The sequence below is a fragment of the Pteropus medius genome, unplaced genomic scaffold (genome assembly GCF_902729225.1).
Source record: "Pteropus medius unplaced genomic scaffold, Ma_sr-lr_union100, whole genome shotgun sequence".
In the NCBI taxonomy this organism is placed as follows: domain Eukaryota; kingdom Metazoa; phylum Chordata; class Mammalia; order Chiroptera; family Pteropodidae; genus Pteropus; species Pteropus medius.
In genome coordinates this window covers 1,234,680-1,249,446 of record NW_024347790.1, presented here as the reverse complement: position 1 = coordinate 1,249,446, position 14,767 = coordinate 1,234,680, and the positions used below count along the sequence as shown (strand labels likewise).

General features: G+C 52.5%; 1 protein-coding gene across 2 annotated transcripts in view; it reads left to right on the top strand.

Moving 5' to 3' along the window:
* The window catches only part of FRMD4A (FERM domain containing 4A), a 282,780-nt gene that overhangs the window by 260,368 nt on the left and 7,645 nt on the right, over nt 1-14,767 (top strand). For both annotated transcript variants that reach the window (XM_039877422.1, XM_039877421.1), the window contains 6 exons: nt 179-235; nt 2,646-2,883; nt 3,743-3,910; nt 5,439-6,310; nt 8,469-8,565; nt 10,643-10,714. In XM_039877422.1, the coding sequence (XP_039733356.1) occupies nt 179-235; nt 2,646-2,883; nt 3,743-3,910; nt 5,439-6,310; nt 8,469-8,565; nt 10,643-10,712 (1,502 nt within the window). In that variant the 3' untranslated portion in view covers nt 10,713-10,714. The remainder of the gene's footprint in view (nt 1-178; nt 236-2,645; nt 2,884-3,742; nt 3,911-5,438; nt 6,311-8,468; nt 8,566-10,642; nt 10,715-14,767) is intronic.

Sequence of the window (14,767 nt, the reverse complement as noted above, 5' to 3'; positions counted from 1 at the left end):
CACCCACCAGAGGGATTGTCACAAGACATGCCCAGCAGCATTTCGATGGCGTTGTGTGGGTTCTTTCTGATTAGAAAGAGAAGGACCTGGGACGGTGCTAATACCCTCGTGACCGCTGCAGGCAGGGCTCTGTCTGAGGGGCGCGCTAGGCTCAGACTTCTGCTTTTTGTCTTCGCAGATGGAAATATCGCCAGTGAAGACAGTTCCCTCTCAGATGCCCTCGTTCTGGAGGATGGTAGGTTGTCCGTTTCCTGCTTGAGAGCTGGGAGCACAGATGAAACTGGGATTAAGCGAGTGTGTAACCTGGGGCAGGCCCCTGGAAGGGCGAGAGCCAGGAGGAGGCGGCAGCTGGGTCCCCTGCAATTCTCTCCTTTTCCAGTCGTCACTGATTTGGTGGGAAGTGCCTGGGCACCACATGAGTCATGTCTATTAGAATGTTCGTATTTCCTGTGGCTGAGAGGTGAGATTTACGGTGACATCCAGTGAGTGGTACTTTACTTTTTTAGTTGCCCAAACCACATTTTTAACTAAACAGAGAATCTGAACACCATACATAGTTTCATTCTGAGTATTCGTAATTTCTGGAGGAAAGGGGCAGACATTGGTTTGGATCATAAATGAAAGATCGACACCTGATAGGAGAGCCTGGGGGTAGCAGGAAAAACAGAAGTGAGCCCCACCTGGACCCCAGGCCACCGCCACACATAGGGGAACAGAACTCCAAACACACAGCCATCTCCGAGAATGTTCCGTGGAATTAACCCCAAATTGGAGCGGCCGGGGCATTAATGAAATGGAAATACATTAAGTGGCAGTTAATTTTTTTTGCCTGGTCGGGAAACCTCAGGTGGGCAGTGATAAGTGGCTCTTCAGACAGAAAACATGAAAGGTCTACCCAAGCCAGAGTAATAAGGATAATTGCAATAATAATAATAATTGCTGTTGATGTGGGGAAGGCTGGTGAGTTAGGTACCCAGTTGTCTTGGCCCTGCTCTTAGCAATTGGACTGTAGTATTTTTATTGTCAGCTTCCTTACATGGGTGGGGAGGAAGTGGGGCTGCAGGGAGCAGGGAGCTGTGCTTTGAATGTTAAAGACCCAGCCCTGGTTTTGGCCTCGCTGGACTCTAGTCTGTCCAGGGAAGGGAACGACACAATTTAGTGAGATTCCTTTATAAAAGAGGAGTCGGGGAGTTATGCAGTGTCGTTGGCTAATTTTGATGCATTATTTCTGGTTAGATTTCCCCCCATGTTCCAGACTCCCAGACGACCCAGGGGTATCACTGCCTCCCTTGGACAGCACCCCCACCCCCACCCCTAGCTCCCACCGCAGATTCCCTCCTTCTAGGGGTTCTTTCCTGGTTTGCGGGGGGCAAGGGGCGTGCAAGCAGCGTGCATGCCCACGCTTTGGGGCTGGGGATTGAGAAGGAGAATACTAGCTGGAAACGGCTTAGGGTGAAGTGGACAGGTGCTGGGGTTTCAAGTTTGTTTCTTGGTGTTTTTCCCTCAAACTCTACTCCGCCTTCACAGGGAACACTGCATTTTGGGGGCCCTGTCTGCTCAGCGCCGCCCTCCCCTGGGCTCTCAACATTGGCTCTCTTCCTTCACCCCTCCCTAGCCCCTCTCCTAACTTTGCCCACTTTTGCACCCTGCCAGAGGACAAGTTCTTCAACAGGGTTTTCACCCTGACACGTCTGTGCTTAAGGAGTTGCAGAGTTTTCTTGTGGCTTTGAGACGATCTGACTCCTTAGCCTGGAATTAGCAGCAGGGGCGCCCTGCTTATCAGTGCGCACAGTAGGCCCGCTGCGCTTGCACTCCCGCTCCCCCACGCCCCTGCTCACAGGGCCCTGAGCTCCTCCTTTCCTCCTCCTCTGCCCACCCACTGCTGCAGTCCCTTCCGGACCAGGCTCACCCACAGCTCCTTCCCCGACCCGGGGTCACTTCCTCCGAAGGCCCCAGAGCACAGCGCTGTCTGTGTTGGCGCCTCGGCCCCTGCAGGCAGGCGCCGGTCTTCTGCGCTTCTGCCATGTTTGTGGCCGTCGTCTCCTTCCCAAAGAACCGGAGGCAGCTCCAAAACATACACATATGGGAACGTGTTAAAAGACAATGTATGTAGCAACTTCGGGGAAAAAGCGGAGAAGCTGCTAGAACCACCAGCAGAAAATCACACTCAACAGATAGGCTTTCATTCATTTTTCCTGACAAATATTTATTGAGCACCTACTGTGTGTCAACAGACATGGAGGGTATAGCATTGAACAAACCAGACAAAACTCTCATGGAGCAGAACTGCCAACGCAGATTAGATGCTTCCTGTCTATTAAATGAAAACTTAGAATAATGACGTTTTGCTGTTGGGTAGGAAGCAATCATTTGTCGATGGTATTTAACGAAATTCGGGCTTTACCCCCCCAACTTGAAGCTACTCGGTTGAAACTTCTCCTCTCATGTAATGCTGCTCAGCGTTTGGGTTGGGTTTGCTTGGGACTGACCTGTCTTGGTACCCACCCGGGAGGCGTCATGGGGCGCCTTCGAGAGCGGGTGGCAGTCCGGCGGCCGGGGCGGGGCGGAGGTGGGGGGTGGGGCCGGTCTGGGTCGGTGGGAAGGATGACCCCTCGCTCAGTCCCTCTCTTTCCGTCTCTGCACAGAAGACTCTCAGGTCACCAGCACACTGTCCCCCTTACAGTCTCCTCACAAGGCCCTCCCTCCGCGGCCACCATCGCACAGCAGGCCCGCTCCTCCCCAGTCGCTGGAGGGACTCAGGCAGATGCACTGTCACCGCAATGACTATGACAAGTCTCCCATCAAGCCCAAAATGTGGAGCGAGTCCTCCTTAGATGAGCCTTACGAGAAGGTCAAGAAACGTTCCTCCCACAGTCACTCCAGGTGAGCTGGGTCGGCGGAACAATGGGGGCGGCGGGGAAAGCCAGTCAAGGCTTCTGAAAGCATCGGGCTGTTCCGGATAGCATCCACCCATCCCAAAATCCACATCAGCCCATCTCCTTCTCGGGTTGGCCTTGCACCAGGGCTGTGCTCACAGCGCCCTCTGCTGCCCACCCTGTCGAGGTGCAGATTGTCATTCGAGGGAAGGCAGGGGTTTTGGCCTGCGACCAACGTGCTGGCAGACGGCTTCGATGTTGTTAAATTCCACAGGAATTAATTAGGAAGTCTTGGGCAGCACGATTCCGGAATGGCAAGTGAGAGTCCACTCATAGGAATCCCACAGTGATTCACAACCCTGAGCCATCGGCCAACAGAATTCTGGGGCCAAACAGCTGTGGTCTTGGCTGGGCGTTATCAGCTCATTACTCAGCTGACCTTGGAAAGAGGGTTTTTTCAGGAAGGCGTTTTTGGTCTGCTTCTCTGTTTTTCTCATTTCCTTTAATTATACCTTATGAAGCTCCAAGTGGGTGCCCACCCAGGTAAATATTTGTCTCTCGGAAAACAAACTGGCTGAGAGCAGGGGCTTCACCGAACAGTCACACTGCTTGTTCCAGAGAAGGCTGACAAGGCCCTTCATCTCTCATCGCCCTGGGGGTCAGGGACAAGGACCCCTCTCTCCCGCCCCACACCTCCGTGTTGTGGGGAAAAGGCTGAGAACCAGGGTAGTGACCTGAGGGAGGAAGGGCGGGAGCCCTGGGCACGTTTCCCCAACACTGGGACCGACGCCCCAAGGCTGGTCAGCTCCCTGGGAACAGGCTGGTTCCGTCCGGCGGTGACCGGCATGGCCTCCTCTGCTTTGCAGCAGCCACAAGCGTTTCCCCAGCACGGGGAGCTGCGCGGAAGCAGGAGTGGGGAGCGGCTCCCTCCAGAGCAGCCCCATCCGCAGCCTCCCTCACTGGGACTCGCAGTCCAGCATGCCGTCCACCCCCGACCTGCGCGTCCGGAGTCCCCACTATGTCCATTCCACGAGGTGAGTCCCCCCGGCCCTCGGCCACTCCCTCCCTGGACCAGGCCTTCCTTGTACAGTTTGGCATCACTGGCCCCCAGCTGGTCCAGACAATGAGTGAACTAGGGTCAGTGAGGCAGGTTCTTCTTAAAACGAAGCAGAGTAGAAAGCTGAGCTGGCACTGGTGGGCCCGGGTTGGCCGAGAGCCCTGTTCTAATCCTCTGTCCACAGCCAGTGGGCGCCGGGAGTGGCAAGAGAATCCCCTGCGGACAGTGGGCACGGAGGAGCTTCCCTAATCGAAGCATAGGCAGGAAGGGCCAGAAGATTAGCCGGGACCAGAACAACTTTGCACGATGGGGCACCCTCTACTGGGTAGTCCTCAGGTAGCTTTATCCTGGACCTTGTCATGCCTCAAGGCGTGAATTCATCAAGAAGCAAAGGGACAGGCAAAAGTGAAGCTCTAGTGAATCATACCGTCAAAACCAAAGCCATTTTATGGTTCCACTTTATCAAAAACTGAGTCCGTGGGGACCACACCGCGAAGGGCAGATGGTGTACGTAGTGAAAACATTTTGTGTGGGATAAGGCGGAGCTCTCCAGGGGAGAGCGCCTCGTTCACGTGTGCATTCATGCAGCAAGTATTCATGAAGTGCCTGTCTGTACGAGGTACTGTTCTAGGGGATGGAGCAGTGAAGCGAAACACCACACCCCTGCTCCCGTCAGACTTCCATTAGTGGGGAGAGGGTCCTAAAAAGAAATACATGTCAAGCGGTGATAAGCACTAAGACGAAAAATGAGCAGGGCGAGTGGCTGGATAGTGAAAGGAGAGGCCTCACCTTGTACTTGGCCAACGGGGCCACTGTGAATTTCACATGTGTCCCTAGCATTGTGTCCTGCAGTATTGATGGATACTTACAGAATGGACTCAGGTGAGCGGAATGGGTTATAAACAAACTGTGGCGTGGTAATTATGTGCATCAGGCATCTCTCGTTCCGTGTTCCACCAGCCGGTCTTCACGGGAAGTGAAAGTTAGTGTTTGGTTGAACCACATGAAGTGCCTCTGCTGGACCGTTCTTTGACCTACCCAAACGGGGCGTTTAATTTGGTTTAACGTAATTCTAGAATAGGCATTCTCTCGGTTCTCTTTGTAGCTAAAGAGCCCCTTTCCACTTAAAAAAGGCCCTGGCTAGAGCCATCCATTTTTCAGAGGAAACCCTTCTGTGGGCGCTGTTTTCAGTCCTGCCTCCCACAGGGAATCAACAACCACAGCAGAGGCGAGCTGGCCTCCAGGGCTCAGGCGTGCCCACCCCCTACCCCTCCGTGCCCACCCCCCCACCCCCACCCCGGTCTTTACCCGGGATGGGAAGCGCCGGGATCCCAGAGCAACCCCGCTTTGGCCGTTGCCTAGCGCGCGTTTGGGGAGCCCCTGGGCGGGCGGCCGTGTGCCCCTTTCTAAGCCTGACGATTGCAGAGCTCCCACCCACCTCCCCCGCGCGCCCTTCCCCCGGACACTGCCCCGGGCCTCCGGACACACGGGCCGTCTCCCCGCAGGTCGGTGGACCTCAGCCCCACGCGCCTACACAGCCTCGCCCTGCACTTTCGGCACCGGAGCTCCAGCCTGGAGTCCCAGGGCAAGCTCCTGGGCTCGGAGAACGACACGGGGAGCCCCGACTTCTACACCCCACGGACTCGCAGCAGCAACGGCTCGGACCCCATGGATGACTGCTCGTCCTGCACCAGCCACTCGAGCTCGGAGCACTACTACCCGGCGCAGATGAACGCCAACTACTCCACGCTGGCCGAGGACTCGCCGTCCAAGGCGCGCGCGCGGCAGCGGCAGAGACAGCGGGCGGCGGGCGCGCTGGGCGCGGCGAACTCGGGCAGCATGCCCAACCTGGCGGCGCGCGGCGGCGGGGCCGGGGGCGCGCCCGGCGTCTACCTGCACAGCCAGAGCCAGCCCAGCTCGCAGTACCGCATCAAGGAGTACCCGCTGTACATCGAGGGCGGCGCCACGCCCGTGGTGGTGCGCAGCCTGGAGAGCGACCAGGAGGGCCACTACAGCGTCAAGGCGCAGTTCAAGACCTCCAACTCCTACACGGCCGGCGGCCTGTTCCGGGAGAGCTGGCGCGCCGGCGACGACGGCGACGCCGGCCGCCTGACCCCGTCGCGCTCGCAGATCCTGCGGACTCCGTCGCTGGGCCGCGAGGGCGCCCACGACAAGGGCGCGGGGCGCGCCGCCGTGTCGGACGAGCTGCGCCAGTGGTACCAGCGCTCCACCGCCTCGCACAAGGAGCACAGCCGCCTGTCGCACACCAGCTCCACCTCCTCGGACAGCGGCTCCCAGTACAGCACCTCCTCCCAGAGCACCTTCGTGGCGCACAGCAGGGTCACCAGGATGCCCCAGATGTGCAAGGCCACGTCAGGTGAGAGGGGGCCCGGTGGGGGCCGGGAGGGGGGACCCTGCACAGGCGCGCTGGTCCCCGGTGACCTGTCGACGCATTCCAAGGGCTTCCAGGCTTTCTTAGAGTCTGCGGTGAGGAACGAGAGATCGTTGATTCTAGAAACCTAGCGTCAGACGTGTGCGACTTGAGGTTTTCGACCCCACCCCCCTTACCCTCTTCCATTCTGTCCCGGGTTTCGCCCAGTAACGGAGACCTCGGAGGGGGTGGCGCAGGGCATCTGACCCCCTCGAGCGGGCTGGGCCAGCTCGTCCCTATTTCAGCGTCCCCTGTCGGGGTGCCAGCAACTTTTCCCGGTGAGGACGGAAATCAGAGAACTCTGGGGGAGTCGCGTCTCGGGGTTTACCCAGCAAAGGCGCCCCTTTACCACGGTGAAGAGTGCCGCTAATAAGGTAGAGACCTGGGTGACGCCTTTAGAGGAACGCTTGCTGCGGGCTACGGCTCGGTCTAGAAGCCCCGAGTGTGGCCCCGAGAGACGCAGTCTAGCTATGGAAGGAGTTCGGAGCGCTGCACTCGACTTCACCTGCGACCGCATGCAGAACTCAGGTTCAGGCTTAAATTATTGTGGTGGTTAAGATATAACCACAATAATTTCCGCAAAGTGCTTTTAATACTACTACATCTTCAAATTTTCATAATCGAATTAAGGGTAACCTTACTCTCGTACTCAGAGTAGCAAGTAGTCTGAATCAAGTGACAGAGAACCCTTGCTTCCCCTTAAGACGTTACAGCCCCTGTCCGAGGGAATCCTGGTGCTGACAACACTGGTCCAGCAGTCCCCTGGCCACCGGGCTCTGGGCAGCAGTGGTTCTGATCCGCATACGTCGGCGTCCGCCGCACTCACAAGGGGCGGGGCTGGCCAGAATGGGGCTCCGCCTCCCACCGACTGTAGGGAAGGGGTGAGGGAAGAGAGAGACATAAAAATGATTGTAAAAGTAGAAAAAGTGAGCAGCAAATGAAAGGGATTGCAAGTCAGGACCTGACTTGTGTCTGGAAAGAGTTAAGGGCGAAGACCAGGACGGGGGCTGATCCTAAAGACAAAATGGAGCCTCATCTCTGGGGACCTGGGGAGAGCAAAGAGGAAGGACAGGTGGCTGCTCAGGTGTGCCAGGCCACACGGCTCCCGCATTGTCCTCATGTCCCAGCTCGCTTGTTGATTACGGCACATTGACCAAATGCAAGTTCCCGATACAATAATGAAAATGATTCAGGCTGTACCTTTAGAAGTCCAACTTCAAGGTCCTAGAACCTCCACATTCCTCCTTTATTTGTAAAATGTGCCCAGTGAAGTCTGCCATCCCCTCCCGGGGAGGCTTCTGAGAGCAAAGGGATGGGTGGGTGTGTGTGTGGTGGGTGCCGTTTGCCGTTTGAGGAGCGCGAGCCTCCGAGCCTGTCAGCAGCAGCAGCAGGGTTCCCGCAGAGGGCCGAGCACGGGTGTCCCCGGAAATCATAGCACTCGTCTAGATTTGCTTTACCTAAAGAGATTAGGTACATCTTGGAACATACTTTAAAAATTCTAAGAAGCTGTAGCTGAGATTTCCTGATTTAAAAGATCCCGTTCCCAGGAAAGGTCAGGATGCATTTAAAGGAGGATTTACTTCCTACCAGATTTTCCCAACTAGAAAAATCCTGCCCACATCTATGAGCTCCTGGTAGTCAGATGAGCTCTTAAAAGCCTGGCGCCCTTTGAATTGTCTGAGAGGGTAAGTTATGGCGGAGAACAAGCTCTGAGAACCTTTCTGAGGCCATCTGTTCACAGTGAAGGCACAGTTTTGACACTGGGGCCACATCCGAAAGTGCCCTGAGGCATAGCTCCCTGGCGTCTGGAGAAGCAGGCCCTGCCCGGGACTCCCTCAAAGAATGTGAGAGCGTCAAGTTCTTTGCTACCATGCAGGCTGCCACCATCCCTGTGGCCACTTCCCAGGGGCAAGGCGGGCACCTGAGATCCCAGGTCAGCCTGACTCAGAAGGAAGCTGCGTGTAACTGGTCAAATGGGTGGGGAGGTGGGGGAATGTTTCGGCATTGTGACCTTGCCACAAGGTCAGATCCAGCCTCTCTGGAAAGAAGCTCCTTCACCTGACCAGAGACTGACCGCTGTCTTTTCTGTGCCACCTGCACACAGCTGCCTTACCTCAAAGCCAGAGAAGCTCAACACCATCGAGTGAAATCGGAGCGACCCCTCCAAGCAGTCCCCACCACATCCTAACCTGGCAGACTGGGTGAGTTCCTTTCAGACCTTTCATCCTCCGAAGTTCTAGAATGATCCTCGGCCTGCTTCGTCGGGAAGCGTGTAATCAGTGTGAGATCCTAGTGACAGCAGGGTTTATCAGCAGAATGACGAGTTCTAAAGAAGCCCCATGAATTGTGCTTCCTTCTACCCCTCCTCTTTCCATCACTGTCCCTTTAGATGGGGGACTTCTCTCTGCTCTCTTAAAGTTGGCAGTGGCCCTGGGAACGTGGGCAAGGCGGCCGCCAGAAGTCCAACTGTTGCTTTGGTTAGATTTCCAGACAGGACTTGTCAGGAGAGGAGGTGGTGGCCTTTGTAAGCGCCCCTGCGCTGGGCCCCAACCCCGTGTTTTACTTGCTTCTCAGGGTGCCCCCTTAGCAAAAAAGGCAGGAGGCTCAGATCTGATCTCTGCCCTGGCCAGCCATTTGTTCTTAACACACAAAGGGTGTCAGGTACCTTGAGACCTTTAAGAAGGGGCTCAGCAAAATGGTAAAACCAGAATCCCGCTCCTTTTATAGCTTTCAGTGTAGGCAGACGACGTAATCTCGTGGACATGTGGGATGTTCTTATCTGCTGAAGAATCTGGCAGATGCACGTAGCCTGCTTTCCTCACAGTTCCTGCCTCTTCTGTCGTTCCTAAGACATTGCCTCTAAGCGGATGTTCTATCGATGCCTGGTGGTTAGAGGAGGAAGAGGTGCCTTTATCCAGCTTGATTGTTTCTGGTTTGCTGGAGCATCGGTGGGGGTGTCTGGAAAAATTAGACAGCTGTCTGTGAGTCAAATTATCAGAAAACAACAGGACCAGAATTGGCTCCATTGACTGCATTTCTGGCTCCCATGCTTAGCAGACGTTTTTTGTTTCTGCAAATTTATCTGTAGTGATATTAAACCAGGCTTTTCTGGGGGCTTAGTATTTGACAGAAGGTAGGGGAGCTGTGTCCTCAAAGGCTGGGAGCTACTTCTAACATATATGAGATCAAACAATCCTTACTGCAACCTCGCATGGGAAGTATCAGATGTTTTAGTTTTACAGATGAGGCCGAGGGTAAGGAAGTGCCTTATCCAGTCACATGGCTGGATGGAGCTGGAATGTCAGCCCTGTCTTCTGGCCCCAGAGCCCTGTCTCTTTCCTCTAGGCCAGTGGTTCTTAAATTGCGTCCCCAGACCAGCAGCACGAGCATCACCTGGGATCTTGTAGGAAGTGTGGGTGCTCAGGCCCTCTGGTGACCTACTGAGTCAGAAACTCTGCGGGTGGGGCCCAGCAGTCTGTGTTTTAACAAACCTTCCAGGGGCTCCTGATGGCCGCTCAGGTTTGACAGTGTTCCTGTGTCCATTCCCTCTTCTTGGTTTGTCTTTTGGGCAGCAGCTGCCCTGTCCTTAGTACTGATCATTAAAATGCTCCCTTTCACACCGGCCACACCCCGTCTCCGGCTTGTGTGGTCAGGCAGCGCTGTGAGGCCTAGGGCCCAAAAGTCTCACCAAGATTAATTCACAGGATGACAGGTCTTCTGTGTCTGTCAGGTCCCTCCAGTGGCTGGCTGAAGCCCCTCACCCAAATAAGTAACTTCAGGTTCCAGGCTCTCTCTGAAACCTCCAAATTTTCCGGATCTTGCCCAGTCTCACCTGATCAAACATTTTTATTTGGCAGCAGGCTCTAAAATTTACAGGCACCCCCTCACATGCCTGCACACTTGAGATGGTCTTGAACCTGCCTGTTTCACCACATGTAGCTAGTGAGGACTCAAGACAAATTTAAAACAAAAACATATTTTGGTCCTTGAAGTAAATTCTTATAACAGATTAAGCTGAATTACCATTAACTACCCTCTGTGATGTGGTAAGAAAATGAGAAATGGGTGAACGTGCCGAAGCCTGCCTTCCTAATCGGAGAGGTCTTCCGACTCGCTCACAGGGGTTCAAAGTTCTGCATGACTTATTTGTCACTAACACTTGGGTGTACAGTCAGCTGGTCCTTCCAGTGTGTTAATGAGCTACTGGTCCTGTCTGTGTCGGTTCCTCCCTTTAACATGACCTCTCTTCTCTTCCTCCTTCTGCTTTCCTTCGTTCAGAGACGCAACAGAACACTCGCCCATTATGGACGGGTCTGAGTCTCCAACTCACCAAAGTACTGATGAATAGAGGTATCGTAAGGGAATGTTTCGTTCTTACAGCCCTTCCCCCTCCACTGCTTATGAGTTTGTGATCTCAGATGTGCTGCGTATGTGTTGCCCTTGCCCATATTGTAATTTCCAGAAGGAAATATCTGCATGGTGTGGAAGCCATTATTTTTATGTCTGATTTCTAGGTACATGTGGAACTATATGTTTATATGTATGTTTTTACATCAGATGTTAGATATTCTTATGCTACTTCCCAGAGAAAGCCTCAATGTGTGTCAGACCTTCCCAAGCCCTCCGTACTTGCAGATAGTTGTAGATGCTCTTACTGGTTTAGTACTCAATGTCCGTGAAAAGAACAGCACCATGCAGTTCACATTTTAAAGCACCAAGGGCAGACTGGGTTGATCCAGAAGCACCTGAAAATCACCCATGATTTGATCCCAGCATTCTCAAGGGGCAGTCGTGTACTCCACCAAATGCTGTAGGGTCCTGCTTTCCAAAATGTGGTCCATAGACAAACATCGTCGTCACCTGGGAGCTTGTTAGAAAGCTAGACTCCTGGGCCTACAGAATTTGAATCTGCATTTTAACAGGATCCCCGGTGAATTAAATGTACTGCTGTGGTGGGCACAAAACCAGTAATACCTGGTCTGGGACCTGTCCTTGGGGACCAGGAGCTAACTGGGAGATAGAATACAGATTAAGTAGCATTTCAGAGATTAAAAGGGTAAGGATATCATTCAGAAGTGGACAAAGAGTTAAAAGTTTATTTAATCAAAAAACTGAACCTCGACTATTCTAGGAACCATGCTAGAGACCAGAGTGCTAAGAGTTCAAGTTCAAATCAACAATTTGAAAATCTTATCAGGAGACACACATGGGGTAGGAAACCTGCAGCACTTATGTATGAAGTGCTCTGAGAGTTTAAACAAAGTGCTAAAAGGAATCCGAGGGGAGAGGACTTCCGGCTTCGGGGATGTTGCGTGAGTCTGGCCTCAGGCCTGGGGGGAGGGTGGGGTTGGCTAGACAGGTCGAGGCCATGCCAAGGGCAGAAAACACAGGCACAGACACGAGCAGGGTGTCTGGGGAACGGCAAAGTGTCTCATTTTGCTGTAGAGAAAGCTAGAGTAGGGTAGGACAACATCTTGGACCAAGTAGGAGAGATGTGGGACAGTTTTTACTGCAAGTCCCGACCGGCAGATGGCAGGTTAGGAAAATAGGGGCTTTATCTTTTGAGAGGAAGATGGTGCTAAACAAAATTCGACTGCATAAAGCTGAAAGGCCTTACTGGCTTTGTTTAGTGATTCATTCATTGGGCAGCATCCCACCTCGCAGAGAGAAAGGAGCCCCGAGGAACTGCACCAAATGGAAGACTTACAGGCAGAAGCGGGGGACAAGGCAGCTGTACTGGTGAGAAAGCAGGCGGTTATGGCGGGGTCACCTTCCTGCAGGGAAGGCGGGGCCCTGTCAGGCAGACGTCCTCGCTAGTGCTCATCGGGCAATTCCTGACGGACAGGCTTCTGTGTCTAGGGGACCTGAAACTAAGTCTCGGTTTGGGTATAAGCAACTCCATTTTGGGCCTGTTGTTTGTTTTTAACAACTGCTTCCCTTCGATCAGACTCTCAGCCTGAGAAATGTGATCAAAATGTAAGGAATCAGTGCTACTCCCATCTACTGCCCTGGAATTCTCTTAATTTCTTGCTCTCTCTCTGGTATTCACGTGTCATGACATCAGGTTTGCATCCTTTAAGTTGATTATTCCCTTCGTTCCTTTTACTGACATTCTGTTCTTGGGATCATTTGCTTGATGGTTAGTGCTGCGAACAGGTATTTAAAGCTTTTGAGAAAATACAGTGCACCAGGGTACTATGATTAATTACAAGCAGGATAATTTCCAATGTCTACGGTGCACTTTGGAGCCATGGCACCCAAGACCCAAACCGATGAGAATCATATAAGTCAAAGACCCTGTAGAAGGAGTCACTTCAAGCCAACTGGCTTGTTCAGCGATCTTATGTAGCTGAGTCTCAATTTCCCAAAGTGTTGGTCCCAGGCATCTGTGGGTCAGGACTCAAAAGGTGACAGCCACGCAGGCCAGTAAAATTTAAGGGTCTATAGCCTGCACAGCATGTTTCATTCCAGTCACCCTTGCCTTGTGTCCCTTTCTTTGTACAGAGCCAGGACACAAAGTTCCCCGGGTCCAGAGTGGTTAACCAGAGACAGGGAAGTGGGTCCCACGGGTAGGGAGTCTGACACGACGGAGAGATGGCTGAGTCTGGCCCACAGAAAGTGAGGCATTGGGACTTGGAGAAGCTTGTGACAGGCAGAACTAGAGAATCGCCAGCATCGCGGCAAATCCAAGTCACCTAGGGGTTGCGTTGACACCCTCTGCCGTGGCCTGAGATGTGTGAACAGTGGCATGACCTTTCTAGGCCAAAGCAAGACAAAAAGGTGGACAAAAGAATCAAAGATCTTCATGGTGTAAGAATTAGGAAAAGGATGGTCAGAGAGGGAAGGAAGGAGGACCCGAAAGAAAGGTTCTTGATCTGACCTCTTGGGAAGAAGCCGTCTGCTCTGATGTTGGCTACTTCGCTTCCTTATCAGTTTGATTGTGGGGTCTCCAGCTTTTGCAGAGGACCGGAAATCAGGTGGAGCCTTCTTCCGCTGTGAAATACGCACCCAGGGTTCGGAACCTCCTGATTTGGCAGTGGTGTCAGTGGTCAAGAGTTCTTGGTATGCACATTGCTAAAGAGAGTTTGTTGTAATGGAATTGATGGAAATTTGATTTCTGTGATGTACAGCATTTTACGGTAATAACTAGAATTATGACTGATACCAGGACATACCAGATTTCTAGGAATTTCATAGATTCTAGAACACACTGATTAGAATTCTTCACCTTGGAATCCTTAATTCCTAGTTGCGAACTGTTTGTTACACTGGCATCTTGTGCACTGGCAAACTTACTTTTCATAATTTCTAGAAGAATATTCTTCACAGTAAATTTTTCAGTGTGGCACAAAATGTGTTGACTGACAGACCCAAATGTTTTTAAATGTTTCTCTGTGAAAGGGAGCCAACAGGGGATAAAACTCTGTTCAGTAATTAATGTTGCAGTTCTTTATCTAATTTGGAAGTGATCTAGATATTCAACGACTACCTGTCATTTAATTTACCTCAGTATAACTTTAAGGTTTCAAGTTATCGAAAAGTTTTGGAAACGATTTTTTAAGTAGACATACCATAAGCATAATTACTGTTGAAAAGTTCACTTATAAGCTTTTGTTATAGACATCTAATTTATTTGTTTTTAACAATTTGGCTGGCTTGTGAAAATTTCATGAGACATTAAACAGCTAATCATCTTATCTTTCTTGCTGACAAAAGATCCTAACCTCCCAAGATCCAGAGTCCCTCCCAAAAAGATAGCTGTCCCTGGCAGAGGACGGTCGATAACCAATAGGTCTGGATGTGGGCAGGAAGGGACAATGTGAAATGTTACCTGTATCTCTTGACCAGACACAGAGAGCCAACTCTGGTAAGAATTCGCATCCTCCACTGGCTTCTGCCACTTTTCCCAGGAGCCTGTCTGCAGGCTCCAGAGGGAGTGGGGTTTAAAGTAGAGAGCAGCTCTGGTATCTACCACAACTTGGCAGGATTTTCCAGTGATTCTAATTTTAGCTCCCTCTTGGCCATGAAAGGGAATAACTGGTAGCAGTTACCGGAGGATCCCTCAGAGCCCTGTCACCCCTGGGAGGGGCCCGTATGGGCATCTGTCAGGCCACTAACCTGGCTGACTTGTTTACAGCCCTGTAGTCGCGTCCGCGTGGAAAGGTGGTTCAGAGGGTTAGACTGTGAACCCGGGTAAAGGAGGACGAGGGGGCAGGCAGAGCCACGCGGGTCCTGTCTTCTGTTTTAGGTGTCTCTTGTACCTAATTTTTCAGTACCCTTTTGCAGGGAAATCTTTTAAGGAAACTACTAGGAATCCTGAAACCTTCCGGAGGTTTCTGCATGCCAATTAAAATGGCATCCCATTCTGCCTGACTTGGGAGCCCTTGCTTTCAAGGGTACGTT